Raw genomic sequence first — 16,736 nt, forward strand, 5'->3', positions numbered from 1 at the left:
TGTTCAGGTTAATGCTTGAAATGTCCAGCAGCCACTTTAGAAATTTGCCTATGCATTTTTTTTATTGATGTCCCTGGAAATACATGTTTTGGTTAATAATTTAAAGCAAAATTATTAAGCAATTAAACAAAACAGCAAAAATAGAAATAAACTATTCTACTAAATCAAATATTTAAAATTCTATCAATTTTCCCATGATTTTAAGTGATCTGCTGATATAATCTCTTAAAAATCATTCTTAAACTCCTAAATGTTTTCTTCCACGAAGAAAGAAAAAGGAAAAGGAAAATAAAGCAGGTGGCTGAGCACCATTTTTATGTGTGTGTGTATAAGTGTGTGTATGTGTATAAGTGTGTGTATGTGTATAAGTGTGTATGTACCTATAAAGTGGGCTGCTCAGTTTTTAATGCAGTTTTTGGCAGAAATAACAATGATGCATGGTTTCAGTGTTTGAGTTTTTAGGGCTGGATGGCAAATGCCTGTCAAAGGAAAGGATATCCTCTCAGTTTTGTCCTGTGGAAGACACCTGTATAATTCTTCTTCTTCTTTTTTTTTTTTTTTTTTGAGATGGAGCCTCACTCTTTTCACCCAGGCTGGAGTGCAGTGGCCTGATCTTGGCTCACTGCAACCTCCGCCTCCTGGGTTCAAGCAATTCTCATGCCTCAGCCTCCTGAGTAGCTGCGATTACGGGCGAGCGACACCACGCCCGGCTAATTTTTATATTTCTAGTAGAGACAGGGTTTCACCATGTTGGCCAGGCTGGTCTCGAACTCCTGACCTCATGTGATCTGCCCGCCTCAGCCTCCCAGAGTGCTGGGATTACAGGCTTGAGCCACCGCGCCCAGCTGATACCTCTATAGTTCTTCTAACATTAGAAGCGATTACCGTGGTCACTTCTGTAAGGAGAACACAGTAGGGCACTGCAGCCAGGCTGTTTAAACAGGATTCAGGGTCAACAAGAATGGGCATATCTTTTCTAATTAATGATATCTTTTCTAATTAATGAATAATTATCATTGCGTTTTCCTGCATTATTTGTGCTTTTGGTATACAATTTTGAACTTGAAATAGGCTTAGGTGTAGCACATGTGCTGTTCACACCGCCTGTCTTTCCTCTTTGGGGATCCCTTCTCTGAGGCACTCCTACAGCATGAGAACGGATGTCAGTGGGAGTCGTGCGTTTGCCATGGGCACTGAGTTAAGTTCATTAAAAAGAAATGGTTCAGAAGCTCATTCTGAAATTGCAAAGCTTGAATGAGGGACAATAAACCCCCCAAATGAGAAGCCAGAGACCCATATATACCTACATAAATGTGTAAAAGCTGAAACTCATTGATTTGCTCTGTGAATCTGAATATAGCTCACAAAAGATCACAGAGTCAGCTCCACAAATACAGAGCTCCAAATATTCAAAGTCCCAAGATTTAAAAAAAAAGTCACTAACCTGCTGGTGTGCATGTACATATCGGCCAGAATTCATAGTTTTTCATGTTGTCTTCTTTAACCAGAGAGAAGAGCCTCTAGATATGCCCAAACGGTTTGTATTTGATGTGGGTAAGCAAGCAGAGAACTGTGAAATGCCATTTACTATTAAATAACTTATTCTATTCCCCAATTCAACACACTGGATTTCCTTTCTTTGTGCATTTGAGTGTAAGAACCGTGGTTTCTTTTGGGGCATACACTTTTTAAATAATAAATATTTAGCAGGTGAGATCTTTTTAGTTTCCCTGGAATTACTCTGGCTAAGGAATCATTGTGTGTGGCCACTGTTTAAAGTGGTATGAAGAGCAGCATGAAGCAGTCCCTAATACTAACTGAAGACATGGTGTCTTCACACAAGGGGACCCTGTTAGCTAGTTGGGGTCCTTTCCACGGGCCAGCAAGTCAATGGAACAGGAGGTCAGAGCCAAGATGGTTTACTCAGTCAGTAATGAATATTTAGCTCATGAAACATATTAGTCTAACTCAGTGATTTCAAAGCTGAGTTAGAAACCATCTGATACCTAATGTAGTCTTCCCACCATACCATCCAGTAGCATGCCTAAAAATATTGGCCACTTCTCTAATGAATCACAATAGGGACATAATAATTACAAGTAACATGGAGAGAAACTGCTGCCAAATAGCAGGTGATATCTCTAGTTTTCAAAATGACAGTTATCATGCTAAAGAAACCCCATCTGTGTACCCTGAAGAATCACCCTATCGACTTTATTGGTGATAAAAACTTATCAGGAATCAGGCTTTCTTCTCCTAGAATCCTTTCTGATACCAGATACAATAATATCCTTTAACTGTATTTGCATGGGATAAGTTTTCTGTGCTTACCACCAACATTTCAGAAGTAAGTGCTATCAACAGGAAGTTTTTTTTGTTTAATTATCGGACTAACAAGATCAACTGAGGAAGTCCTTATTTCATAAAGCAAAATACAGTGAGCAAACATGCAATTTTGGGTAAATATTTTTAAAAATCAGTAACAAAAATGGCTAATGTTAACATTTTCAACATTCACTATTGGTACGGAGGTGTGAACTAACTTAGAACGCCAAAGAGCATTTATAGGTATTCTCTCAGTGGAGCCTTGGCAAATGCCAGCTTTTGGTTCTACCAGACTCTTCTCGGCAAAGAAACACTGACCTGTCTACATCTTTGATTTATTCTTCTATTTCTTAATTCAACAAATAGCTACTGGGAGAGTTCTATATGCACGGCAACATTCCAGGAGTGGTGGGAGCCACAAAGACAATGAAAGTTTGCATTTTATGAAATACTTCTACATTTCATTTTGTACTTATACCAATACTGTAACATGTTAATGGTACACTAAAGTTTGTACCAAGAAAAAAATAAAAGAAAAACATGTAAGGTAAGTAATTGGAACTAATTCTCTTTTAAAATTTCTTTGGAAGGAACTATGACAAGTATATTTTTATCAGTAGGCAAATTTATTGATTCCAGATCTTCTTCCATCTGTTTCTATCCTACAAAAGCTTTAATCTCAAGGCTTTTTAAACACCAGGCTAGTTAGAAAGCTGGCCATATACAAATGGGAATTTGAGCTGAAAAGTTTAACTTTTCTGTGCAAGGTATTTGTGCAGGAAGATGAATATAGAGCATGTTATCAGAGCTCAAGGGACTGGTGTCATGAAAGTCATAGAAAACAGGTGTTTTTCAGTGGGGGGGTGGCAATTTTTTTTCACAGTCTCGTTTGGTTTTGGTAACACTCCGGACATTGTCAAACCTGTCAAATCCCTTCTTTGTGAACTTACTGGCTACCCTTTGTAAGGTCTAAAGTAGACACATAGACGCGTGGCACTCTAAAAAATGAAGGGAAATATTACAGATACGTACTAATATTCTGGGAGTAGGCCAGTTCACCAATAACTACAAAAACAAAGGCATTCCGACAGGGACTCAGAGGCCCCCCGCTGCCTCTATTAGGATGCTCACATCCCACCGCACCACCAGGTCAGGAGACAAGCAGCAGAAACTCTGTTGTCAAGGCTCTGATGAGTAGCGACAGGGGTTGAGTTTGCCCATTAACAATCTCAAACTTACACAGACAATACGTGCTGCTGTGTCTGAACACAGACAGGGCTGCTGCAGGGGCGGCCTGATAATGACACCTCCCTCCACCCTTTTCTTTTTGCGCATTTCCTTTTGAATGTGTTTTCAAGTTTCGGACCCTTAGGAGAGGCCGGGCCTTTGCTCTTTCACAGCCAAATTACAAGAATGTATGGGAAGAAAAAAATGATCATTTGTCATTCTGACATGATAATTCTGAATTCCTTGGGTTAAAGTGCTCTTTTTTAACACATTATTTTGAAAAGTGCATAAAGGTTTCTTAGACATTTTTTAATCGTCTTTGCTGTAGACAGCTTATAAGGAAAATTAAAAAAACACTGGTTTTTAAAAATAGTATTTCTGTTAATTTTATTAGAAAAGTTAATTTTATATATATCATATATATAAAATTGTGAGGGTGATATTTGGTAAGATATTTTAATAATGCTTTTTGGAATAGTTTAGTTGCCCTGACAGCAATTTATCTAGCTCTAAGATTTAATAGATATACTTTAAATAAGAAATGTAATGAGTCAGTATCGGTGAAAACGTGATTTTGATGTGTTTTAATTAATTAAAACCTTTCATTCTTTAAAATACTGTTTTCCCATTGTAAACAAGATTGGCTTGCCAACCTAACCCCTACTTCAGCCAGTCTGCTGATTCCTAAGTCTGAAATTCTTGGAGGTTATGTGTTCATAGAGAAATGTATCTTCTTTTTTGCACTATCATTTCTTTAAAAGGTAAAAAAATCCAAACTGGTTTATACTATCCCACATTAGCACCACCAGTGACATTTCTCTAATTTTCCAAACTTGATTAAAATGCATTTGCAGGCCATAAGCAAAGCCCTGTGTCTACTGCAGGAAGTTCAGGTGTCCGCACTAACCCGTACGATGAACTCCTGGGAACGAGTAAGGACATATTCAAACATGGCCCAGAGAGCAGGGTCTGAGTAGTAGACTCTACTAAAAACTTATTTCTCTCTGTTTCCCCTGCTTTCAACTAAACTGAAACCCTACCAATGCCGCCACTGTCTCCTGAAGATCTTATAATCAGAGCAGCTCTCCTGCCCAGTCTCATCTGATGGCAGCACTTTTCCTCTGCTCTTTTTTGCCTCTTTGGCAGTCTAGCCTGCTATCACTTTGAAAACAGTGCAAAGGAAGTGCTTTCCATTAACTTCCAATTTATTCCTTTCCTATTGCGATACTAAAATGAGCAGAAGGAATGCTAAGCACAGAATTTTAATGTAATTCAATTGAAAAGGTTTGTTCCTCTGACAAAATCATGCTGCTGGGTAACATTCATTTTATTAAAAGGGAATCTGTCGAAAAAGAAAAGCAATTCAAGCTACAGGAGAACTAAGCTTTATGTATAAGATACATTCCAGAAAAGTTGTACAGAAAATATTTGTATATTGAGTCATTTTTTTCTACTGACTTTTATTATAATTTTAGAGGTGTGCTCCTACAGAAAGAAATACTCTTGCTTCAGCATATCATGGTGAAAATCACACTAAGGAACTCAGGATTCATTTCAAAGACTATTTTGCATTTGTCAACACGCCATCCCTGCACATCTCATTTCACCTCATGGCTTGCACAGCTGAGTCAAATGAACAAGCAATTGAGAACGCGTTTCTACATGCCATAACATACACAACGGCTGACTCTCCGTGCACTCTCAGTGACTCCCGAGATGTGACTGTTCAGAAGGCACAGTGCCCGGGCCACCACTCCACGCTATCTATTGCAACACCCTGGCTGAATGAGCCTCTGACCTCTTCACATGCTTTCAGGCAACAAATGGCAATTCCTGACTTCACTTAGTTGTAAGGTTCTTTGAGGCACAGTATAGTTTCTCCGGTAACTGATTACAAGAACTTAAGCCCTTTTATGTAATCAGCAAAGTTCACTGTGAATGTTTTAGAAGTTTTTCTTCAATGCAAGCTCCTGATACAGTCAGCATTATCAGGTGGGCAAACCTAGAGCCAAAGGCTTTATGCCCCAAACCACAGCTGCAGGATGCTTCTCAGAAGGTTTGCTGCTAAGATGCTAGGTCTGTTTGAAGCAAGATGTTAATCCTTAAGTAAAGGTAAATTTACCATGAAGCCAACTGAAACTTAAGCTTTGGGCTTCTCCCTCACATGGTCCCTCCCCTTTCCAAGGCCCTGCATCTAACTTTGTATCTTGCAATTTTGTCTTCTTTCTCAGAAAGAGGAATCTAATTTTTTTTTCTTTAGAGATACGTTCTGGCTCTGTCACTCAGCCTGGAGTGCAGTGGCACAGTCATAGCTCACTGTGGCCTCGAACTCCTGGGCTCAAACAATCCTCCCGTCTCAGCCTCCCCAGGAGCTGAGACTACAGGAATGAGCCACCATGCCCAGCCAGGATAAAAAAACTATAGCAGCTCTAGGCTCTCAAAGACATGGAATCCTCCAGCCCTTAAGATTATATTGTTATTATAGATGATATTATTGTATCACAGTATTTTATAATCAGAGTAGAATTTTCATATACTTACTCAAAAAAAGTTGTCCATCCAGTTTCATCGCTTTTAGTGGCTAAAAGGCCACTATTGCCATGGTAAGTAAACAAAACTAATTCTAGTCCTTGAGCAGTCATGCTTTTCAAACATCCATTTGTTCCTATCGTCAACCATATCACTTGGTTATCGGGAGACACCACTCGAACTGGCATGCGATTTGGGTCCCGTCTAATTCTAAGGGTGTTGCCATTGCTGTCCGTCACAGCAGTAATATCATTGTCATTGCTGTAGCTAAAATTGTACAGGTAATCACCAGTGACTAAACTTACAGTATATTGGTGAGTACCATTGATGTCAAAGATGTAGAGTTCTTGATCAGTTGGAGATGCAACTTCATAAAAGTTCATAGAGTTAAGTAAAGGCTTATTCTTTGACACAGCCCGGATCCGGATATTCCCTAGATCTGCAATATACAGTGTACCATCTGGAGAAGCAGCCAGGGAGGATGGGGCATTGAGTTTGGCATCCTTGGCATAGCCATCTCCACTCTGGTAACAGTCACAGTTGGCATCATTTTTGCAGTCACACTCTGAAGGTATTCCGGCCACTAAGGAGATTTCCCCATCTGTTGTGACCTGCCTTATCCGGTTAATTTTCTTCTCATCAGTTTCAGTAATGTACAGGACCCCACTGTAGGACACAGCAATGGCAGTAGCTGATTCCAGTGTTGTCTGCACTGCATGCTTCCCCACGGGATATTCCACTCCAGGAACCTGACAGTGCATGGGCCGCCCAGCAGCAATGCGAACCTGACGATTTTCAGTGATCTGTAGAACTACATTATTATCTAGGACATAAATGGAGTTATCCATAGGGTTAATGGCTAGGTCAGTGGGCCATTCCAGACGTACCTAAACAAAAAAAGAAATGGCCTGGTTAGTCAGTTACTGCACTACAGTTAATTCACCAGAAGAGTAAATTAGACCATTCAGGGAAATTGGCATTAATTTGAGATAAACTGTTTTGTAATAGTTTTTTCAATGGCCTCAGTAAAATAAACCAAAAAGTAATGAATGAATATAAATATAAGAAATAACACTTTCTTTTAAAATTCAGCCCACAGTAAGATTTGCTAGTTATAGGCAAATCGCAAATAAGCCTCTAAGTAGTGAGTCAACAGATACCAATGAGTTATGAACACACATGTTCCTATGGCAGCAATAACCACCAAATGTTGGGGCTTTCTAGGTTATGAATAGATTAGTGTTCTATTGTGTTTTCAATCAGCCTAACAGTAAACTTTCCAATTCTAAATATAAGTCCCTTGGGACTAATCATAGTGGGTTCTCTCTACTACTCAAGGAGCTCATGCAATCAAAAGATTAGAGATTTAAGCTGTTTGGTTCTTTTTAGAATATCTGCATGCTGCTACTTTACTGGTATTTTATTACAAATGCTTAGCATTTCTTAGTGATAACTGTTCTGTATCCCACTGAATTCATCAAATGCAGATGACACAAGAAAATAACTTTTTATTAGCTCCTGTGATACATGTAGATGGAACTGCCCTATCAGAACCACTGCAACACATGATATATGCAGTTTCATATGGTGCAATCACAGCCTACTGACTGAATCAGTCAAGTCACCCAGAGGAGAAACAAACGAGCCAGCTCAGTGTTGAAGCACCTGGCTGATGTGCATGCTGGTGTCACAGGTTAAAGGTCTGGCTGAAGTCAAATCGTTAGAGCCCAGCAGAGTTGATATGATTCCATTTTGGTCAACTTTCCTAATCATGGTTCCATCAACAAAGTAGATTAATCCATTCTTATCAATTGCCATTCCTGTATTTGAGAGAAGCAGGTATTAGTACTTTTTCAAAAATGGTTACTTTTGATTAACTATTAGGCCCATTATTAAACTCAATTATTTAACCCCAGTGACGACATCGGTGACAGGCAGCAGGTAGGGCTGCAGATTGCAAACACATTAGAAAAAAACCAGCATAGGCATTTATAATACAAATAAATAAAAAATTCAGTAAGGAGGCAGGACATGGGGGCTCACGCCTGCAATCCTAGCACTTTGGGAGGCTGAGACAGGTGGACTGCCTGAGCTCACGAGTTTGAGACCAGCCTGGGCAATATGGTGAAACCCCGTCTCTACTAAAAAATACAAAAAAATAACTGGGTGTGGCAGCATGAGCCTGTAGTCCCAACTATTCAGGAGGCTGAGGCAGAAGAATGGCTTGAACCCGGGAGGCAGAGGTTGCAGTGAGCCGAGATTGCGCCATTGCACTCTAGCCTGGGTGACAGAGTGAGACTCCGTCTCAAAAAAAAAAAAAAAAAAAAAAAGAAAAAGAAAAAAATTCAGTAAGGAAATAATCCAGTTTTGTCAGAATCTCCTGTGAGTATATGAATCACACAGGTAATACCTGTATGTTTCAAATATAAATTATAATGATTATATAATGTTGTGGTCTATAAATTATAGAACCAGCTTCAAATTCCATTCCAGCTAACTTACAGCAACCATATTCTTCTAACAAAAATAGATCTAAGCCAAGGTTAGTGTTTTGTTGACCCTGTTACAATGAAATTTTCTATGATGAATAATTCAGTACAGATACTTTTTTCCAGTCCTTGTTCACATAATAGTCAGTAGCTATCATGAAAAAAATAAAGGCCCCAAACCAGAAACATTGCATTGAGTGGCATAATACATGAGCAAGGAGTCAGTCCTGCCTGGTTTAAAAGCCTTTATCATGTAGAATTTTTTAGCCCTTGTTACCTCCAAAAATTCCTCGCAGCAAGGATTTTTTCCCATGGCATAGAAACAAAAGTTGAACAGGTCCAAAGAGGGTGAGGGCTCACAGGGTTGCTTAGTGATGTTTTTTAAAGAAGCCTGGGACTCATTCATGACAAAGAAATTCCAGGACTATGAAAGAATTTGGATACTTTCTTGAAGTTTAACAGGATGTGACCTGAATTATATAGAGTAGTTGCTTCATTCTTTGAAGAGCTGAAAAAAGGGTATGATAATAAAGAATGCCAAGAACCTAATATTTACTGTAAAACCAAGTTAGGATTCTAGCAGTTTCATGCTACATGGCTTTTAAAAACCCTAGATGTGAAACAGCTTTTCAGAACACTGTCAAAGGTAAAAAGTTAGACTCAGCATTAAACATGAGAAGGCACTAAATGGATTTTCTACCTTTTTTTTTTTTTTTTCAAATAAATAAAAAGAAATCCTCAAATCGCCAACTGCCAGTACCTTTGGGACTCATGAGTGTGGCTTCCACGGCCTTCCCTCCATCCCCACATCTCGCCTCATCAAACGGAAGGCACTGCTCCCCGGTTCCTGCGACGACTTCTGCATTTTTAGTTAAGTCTTTTGCCCCTGTAAGTGACTTTGGGCGATAAATTCTGCGGGTGTTTGTGTCAGAAACATACAAATCTCCTGTGACTGGATCCGTTGCAAGGTAGTATCTATGAGCTGGGTTGCTGCTGTGAAAAGGATCATACATAAACATCAAAGGGAGTTACTCCTAATACACAGAGGGAAATTAAAAGCAAAATAAAACAGATCATGAGAAGCTGATTCTAGTCTGGAATCCATGATCAAAGATGAGACATGAATAGTACTGTCTATTTAATAATGACTTAAAAGAATATGCTCACAGGTAGAATTTCTCTGATATTACTGTTTGTCTTCCTTGCCTGATGCTGAGGATTCAACAATTTACTAACCGTCATCTTAAAAATATTACCTTTAAAAGGCACCATGTGTCTAGCCTAAAACAAAGAAAAAAATTCTCTAAATCTTTTTTGCTCAATGCAAAGCCATTAAAAAATGCCCCTGAATGAGGGACATAAAGTTTATTCCAGGCGAAGGATGTCTCCATCAAATTTTCTTAGAAGTACAATACGCTACTGATTCCACTCATACCTCGCCATAGGGTATTATCCTTTCAAACTAAACACCCTCCCCTTGAAGAAATGAGCACTTTATCTGTCTCGGTTGCTCATAATCCAGAAAAGTGCCGATGTTTGTCCTATGGGGTTAAATATTAAAATGAGGTCATTCAAGTGTACGGGGGAGTCTCACCTGGTGGCCTGTGGCAGTGAGCTAGGATGCTGGATCCTTCAGTTTTCTTTCTAAAGTTCATATACTGAGCTGCTCTGAAACCTGCCTATGAATTTAGTGACATACAAAATGTAGTGCCTCAATTTTATAAATATAAAGAAATGCAAATGTAAAACATTTTTATGTCCCATTACTTGTAAAAAATGGTAAGCCCAACACTATCAAGGAGGGGACAAATTATGACATATTATTGGAATTAAAAAGCTAATATCCTTACAAACACTCAATGCCACATTCTTAAAATTAATGTAATCTTGTACATGTGCCAAGATTGCTTTCTGAAAAAAATCTGAAAAATAATTTACATGATTTGGTGTCCCAACCAAGATGTCAACATGATGGGAATCTATCGAACTCCATTGATCTTCTGATGATGAACTTAGTTATACTAATTAATTCTCATTCTCTCTCTTCCTCTCCCTCTTTCCACATGCAGCCAGACACACACACACACACACACACACACACACAGAGTTATATGCTTGCTTCCATTTATTTTATTTGTGAACATCTAAAATATTTAGAAGAAATCTACCTATATGAATATTTTTATTCAAATAGTGATGCAGTAGTTTCCTCATTACTAATGAAGTTGGGTTCTAATAAAACATTTTCACTACTTAATGATTTTCCTTCTAAGTGCTGAGTAGATGTACTTTATCATTCCTGTAAGAGAGTTTATTCTTAAAATTGTTGAAGTGTTTCTCATGTTGTTAGAGGAGGAGAGGAGATCACACATGGAGTCTGTAGAGGCCTTGTGGAGCGCTGAAGAGCTCTTAGGCTGTGATGTTAGTGTACAGAGAAACACAAAGACATACAAAGGCTTGAATACCTTCAGCTCTGGGATCTCCTTTCCAGACTTTAATATCTTTGACAAAAGACAGACTAGAGCAAGAGGTCTTGAGTGTGTAAATGTGTGTGAAATGGTAAAAAGATGAAGAACTCAGAAAGATGCAAGTCATTATGCAAGAAAAACATTTCAGAACAACTGGGTTATGCCAAATGATCAACTTGCTATGCTAAGTGTTATTATATCATTTTCCTAAGTTGATGCCTAAAATTTTAAATGCAGCAACACATATTGCATCCCTTAATGTGGTAGTTTATTACTTTGTAAGAAGTGAAGAGTTACATATCAATATAACATTCAGAGCAATTTTACAGGGGTTTTCTTTTTCCTTTCTATAAATAGTCTAATGTTGCCAGAGCTGGTCTTTCAGGTATATATAATTGGTGACAGAGTTGCACCTCCACCAAACTAAGTCTACTTTGAAAGACATGACATTGGAGAGGTCCCTTTAGTCTTTCCTACCTCCCTGAATATACAGTTAACTGTGAACAGCTGTGTACATGGTATGCATACACTCATGTGTATACATACACACATATTTTTTTTCTTATCAGTGTATATCTTTGAGTATGAACTCTGTACCAGAGAGACTGGGTTTAAAGCCTAACTTCATCACTAACACTAAATGCATGATCTGGGCAAGTTGGCTAACTTATCTGTGCCTCAGGTTCCTTACCTATAAAGGTGATGATAATAATACATATTACATAGGATACTGGGAGGATTACATGAACTAATATATGTAAGATCCTTAGAACAGGGCCTAGCGCATACTACATACTCACTAAGAATTAACCGTCCTTATACTTGCCTTTGCCCCGTCTCTTCTTACAGTGCAATGTCTTTTGCCTTATAACCTTAGAAAGTGCAGGAATACAAGAATTAACTAAAGTATGAGTTGTTTCTGAAAACATTAAAAGAAAAAAAAACTGGGTTTAAACTTGGTTTAGGTTTAAATTTGTTAAACCTAAACTTGGCTAAATTTAAATTTGTTTTCTTACTTCTGCTGTTATTAACAGCAGTTTATAATATCCTAAACTATTAAAGTAATGAAGACTCATCTTAAAATACCCACTTTAAATTGTTTAGAGAGTAATGACGAACAGTGCTGATTCACTCACGGTAAATGAGCCATACACACTTCCTTGGGATGCCTTCATTTTGGGAAAAAACAAACCGATTTTTGAGGTGGCAGCTTCAGTGGTGGTGGCATCCTCTTAGCTATGGGACATGAGTTTTCTTGGTGCAAAAACGAATGGACATTCAAGTCATATAAGCTTGCCTTTGTCATCAGTTTTATTCTAATGGGGAAGTAATAAGAGAATGCCCAAAGTGGTGCTTATATTTGCTTATTTCCTGTCCTGAAGCATCTCCTTCCTAGAAGACATAGACATTTCTCCATCAAGCAACAGATGTCAATGGCTTTAAGAATGTCTGACAAACGAAAGCTGCGCTTTTGGATGCAACTCTGTTGTCCAGAAGAACAAATGTGAGGGAGTCTCTGTGGCCCTAGAGAAGAGAATGAGCCTCTGGAAATATTCCGCACAGGATGGGAGGAAATGAGATGTTGACAAGTTCCCAGCAGCGCAGGCCGGCATGGTAAATTAGAGCTGGTTGTTAGCTGCTGGCCTCTCCTAAATGAAAAGAGGGATCAGCATGGAAGTACTAAAGGGAAAAAAAAGTGAGTCTGGGTATTTCCAGTTGACAGACTGGTGGCAGTGAAGCTCTGAATCATATGCCATAGGACTGGGATTCAAGGTCACCTAATTTCAGCATAGAGAGTTGACAGGGTGAGCTAGTGCTTGCTTTCCAACTTTCCGAAAACCCAAAGCACTAAAGAGGCGGGTGTGTGGGTACGATGAGTGGTGAATTTTTAGGTCCGTGATCTATCTAGTGTGAAAACGTGAGGCTACCATGACCGAAACAGGCTGCAGCCAACAGCTGGCGCACGAGGATTTTCCAAATGCTTGGTTTTGGGAAATCTCTGCTTAGCAGAAGCACAGCAGCATCCTTATGTGATTGATTGAGATTTTGCTATTTCAGAAAGGTTTGAAATATTACAATTTTGACTAATAGCAAAACGAAGGAAACTGAGATCAAGTTAAGAACCTTTAGTATATTACACCTTGATTCTTAACTCATCCTGAATTGCCTAGATCATCACAATTATCAAGATATCTTCTCTACAGTCTCATTCAATTAGACACAGATCCAGTGGTAAGTGCAGCCTGGATTTGCTCATTTATTTTGTCATAATTCAACCTTCTTAGACTAGAGAAATATTCACAAAGAACAAGCCAGAGAACAGACATTATTAGCACTTCTATCTTTTGAGCTGGAAACTGTGCCACAGTCCTTAGAACACAAGACATTTGAAGAAGCATAAAAAACTATATTTATACAGAAAAGTAAAAAGACTTCTTTTATGGTAACCAAAACACTGTTTAGAATATTGCAAGCAGGGACTGGGGGTGTGATATTTCCGTGCCTGCTTGATTTTTAAATATTAAGTCAATAAGGAGTGCTGAATAAAATTTTTATAATTTGGTATCTAAACTTTAATGGATTCAAATTCACAGAATTATGATTGACACTTTCTTTGATCCTTTAATTGGTAATATAAAATTCACAAAGTTGATTTTTAGTTCTACATGTTTAAGTGCCCTTTGGCTGGTATTAATTAATATAATTTTAAAATTCTGGAATGTGTGAGAATTGGAACAAGGATGATGTAAAATTTACTACATATTAAACGGGTTAGTTAGCAAACTAGTACTATAAACATCAGAGAAGGAAATGTTTGGTATATCTAAAAGAAACACATTTTTAAAGCATTGTAGCAGCTTCTATTTATGTAAAAAATTTAATATGTTGATCAGTAATATTTATATCTATTCATTAAAGTATAGCTAAGAATTTTTATTTCATGTAATATCCTGGTGGTGCTTATTAGTTTGATATAACAGAATACTCTGAATTTTAAAATAAGAAGATGTGTTTTTATATTAATTTTTATTGAATATTTTTATTATTCCCCCATTAGTCCAATTAATGAGACTGTTTATAGTATATGAAATATACAAGAGGATAAAAAGTGTGCATTTTTATATTTTAATTATTAACAACTGGCAATACCATTCCTTTTGTAGATTTAGACACACTTTTCAATTTCTTTTTCTTCCTATGACCTGTTCCTAAGCCTCTCATGACTCTTAGGCTGCCCAAGAAAGCGAGGATAAGAAGCATAGCAGGAAGGCTCTTATTAACCAGGAAAGGGGAGGTGATGACAGGCAGGCACACAGGAAGAAGCATCTGAAAAGAACTTTAATTTTTTAAGCTAAAAGAAGAAGTTCCAATGAACTAAAATATGTTGACTTTGCTAGGTCAATTTTATTACCTACTAAACAAATGGAATCCCTATTTTATCAATGACATGAGATCATGTTTGATGATTTGGGCTCAAAGACCTTACGCATTCTCTACATCTTCCTCTTTCTTACCACTTAGACAAAGACTCTCCATTCTCTCCTTCCCTTTATCGCTTGGCTTCCTTCACTGCTAACCATCCTGTTTTAGGTTATCTAGCATCTCATAGTGCAACAGCTTTCTAACTGATCTCATCTCGAGTCATTTTGAACTCTGACACCAAGTTATTCTTCCTTTCAGTATGCCACTTTGCGTATGCCACTTGTTCAGGATGCTAAAATGGGTCCCCACTGTCTCAGGTATCCTACAGGAGAGAATAATTCCCTAGAGCACTCAAGGCCCCAGGCAATCTGGCCCTCCCCTGCCTTTGTGCCTGTATCTCTCACGATTACCACCATGAACCCCCTGCTCCATTCAGGTGGGTGTGATTACCCTCAGAACATGTCTTGCTCAGCTCTCCCCCAGTCCCCGGTCACTTTACTTGCTTTCTCTACTTCTTCATGACTGCCCTCTTTTCTTCTTGCTGTTCTGTTTCAGACTTCATTTTTAGACCTAGCTCAAATATCAGCCCTTCCAGAGAACGTTTCCTTACCATACCGTCATCTCCCAGTAATCTCTTCCTTCACAGAACTATTCTCACATTTGAAACCATGGACCACGGGTATGATTAAGTGTCAAAGAACGATACTGAAAATGTTATTTAATTTGTCACGTATATACCTTGTCTCCCCCGCTAGACTGTGAGTTCTGAGAACAGGTATTTTGTCTTACATTATTATTTTTCACAGTGCCTAACATGCGGTAAGTGATCAGTTAACATGATTTATTTCATACAATTAAATATCCATATAAAAGCCAAAAAGTGTACTCTGCATGCACGGCACATAAAGGAACTGCAGAAGCGCAAATGTAGTTAGGATGATGGACAGAGGAGAAGGGTTATGGAGGATCATGAGAGAGGGATTACAATAGTATCACTGCCAAACACCAGAAGTTAGTACAAAATGAATTCCTACTGTTTAAATAAAGATGTAACTCTAACCTCAGAGATTTTTTTTCCCCAGAGGGAGAGATCATGGCTTTAAGTAACAGGTAAAATGATTGTGAAGTAAGTCTCACTTTTTGCATACCCAGGGCATGAGCCCCTAGAAACTTAGGCATTGGGAGACAGAAAAACCGGCTGTGTGGTGCAGTGGAAAGAACATATTTTCAGAGTGGTTTAACTGTCTGCTACCCATTTCTTAGGCATGTATTTTGGGGAAGATACATAACCTCCTGGAGCCTCTACTACGTCACCTATAACCCTGAAGGACTGCTGTGTGGATCTGCAATAACAGATATAAAATATCTGGCACCATGCCTGGCATGGAATAGGCCTGCTTGTTAAAAGGTAGCTGCTTGGATAGTTTTTTCTGTATTGCCTCCAGCACTTTCACATTTAGTTGGTGTGCAACCTGTCTGTCTTCCCTCTTTTCTCCATGGCTACCAAGAAAACAAGACAAGAAAATTTTTGATATTCTACTATGGTTTCTGAGAGCAGAGCTTTGCATGCTCAGTATTCTGCAGAGATGAAGTGCTGATTTTAGCATGTGACTAAGCTATTAGCTGAGAGTGTAAGATCAATAGGGGATCTCAGGAAAAGATCATGGGGCCACGTCTGGTCACCCTGATATGCAACAGCTATCCATCTTTCAGTAGAACTTTGCTTTTCGTTTGCTAGTTGTCAATCACCACACAACAGGTTAAAGGGGTTTTGTTGACTAATTCATCTAAAAGACCTCACATAAAATATTATTGTTTCCATGTGATATCATTTCCTTAGCTATTTTAATGAGATAAAATAGATCTAGCATTTCTAACCTGTCTAGCTTTTTGCTAGCTTTACTTTAAAACATTGGTTTTCCCCGCCTTTTTTTTTTCTATCCTTCGCAAAGTTTTTCAATCAAATGTGTCCATACAAGTCTTTACTGTATCTTCTGCAGCTACGTGTACACAGAAAGTGGAACATGAAACACTTCTGAGTCTATATATTTGCTTCAACTATATTTGTCCTTCACTTTGAAGAAAGTCGTTTCCTCCATAATAATGGCAATGAAAACATTACTTCTTAAATCCAGTAATTCTTCCAACTTAGGAAAACATAAACTATAGGCAAAGAGGAATTTACCAGGAAGCTAATAATTAAGCTTCAGCTTTGGGGTCTCTCACTCTGCCAAGCCACATGTTCACATAATTGTACGTTTTAAAAAATTTGCCA

At 38.3% G+C, this 16,736-nt stretch overlaps 1 protein-coding gene across 10 annotated transcripts in view; it reads right to left on the reverse strand.

Moving 5' to 3' along the window:
* Positions 1–16,736, reverse strand: part of TENM3 (teneurin transmembrane protein 3) — a 1,346,134-nt gene that overhangs the window by 35,017 nt on the left and 1,294,381 nt on the right. For 8 of the 10 annotated variants that reach the window (XM_009207902.4, XM_017959335.3, XM_017959334.3 and 5 more), the window contains 3 exons: positions 9,331–9,563; positions 7,747–7,901; positions 6,094–6,968 (listed from right to left, as the gene is read on the reverse strand). In XM_009207902.4, the coding sequence (XP_009206166.2) occupies positions 6,094–6,968; positions 7,747–7,901; positions 9,331–9,563 (1,263 nt within the window). The remainder of the gene's footprint in view (positions 1–6,093; positions 6,969–7,746; positions 7,902–9,330; positions 9,564–16,736) is intronic. The other 2 variants (XM_009207910.4, XM_009207907.4) reach the window with 1 other exon arrangement.

Source organism: Papio anubis, chromosome 3 (assembly GCF_008728515.1).
Source record: "Papio anubis isolate 15944 chromosome 3, Panubis1.0, whole genome shotgun sequence".
Classification (NCBI taxonomy): Eukaryota; Metazoa; Chordata; class Mammalia; order Primates; family Cercopithecidae; genus Papio; species Papio anubis.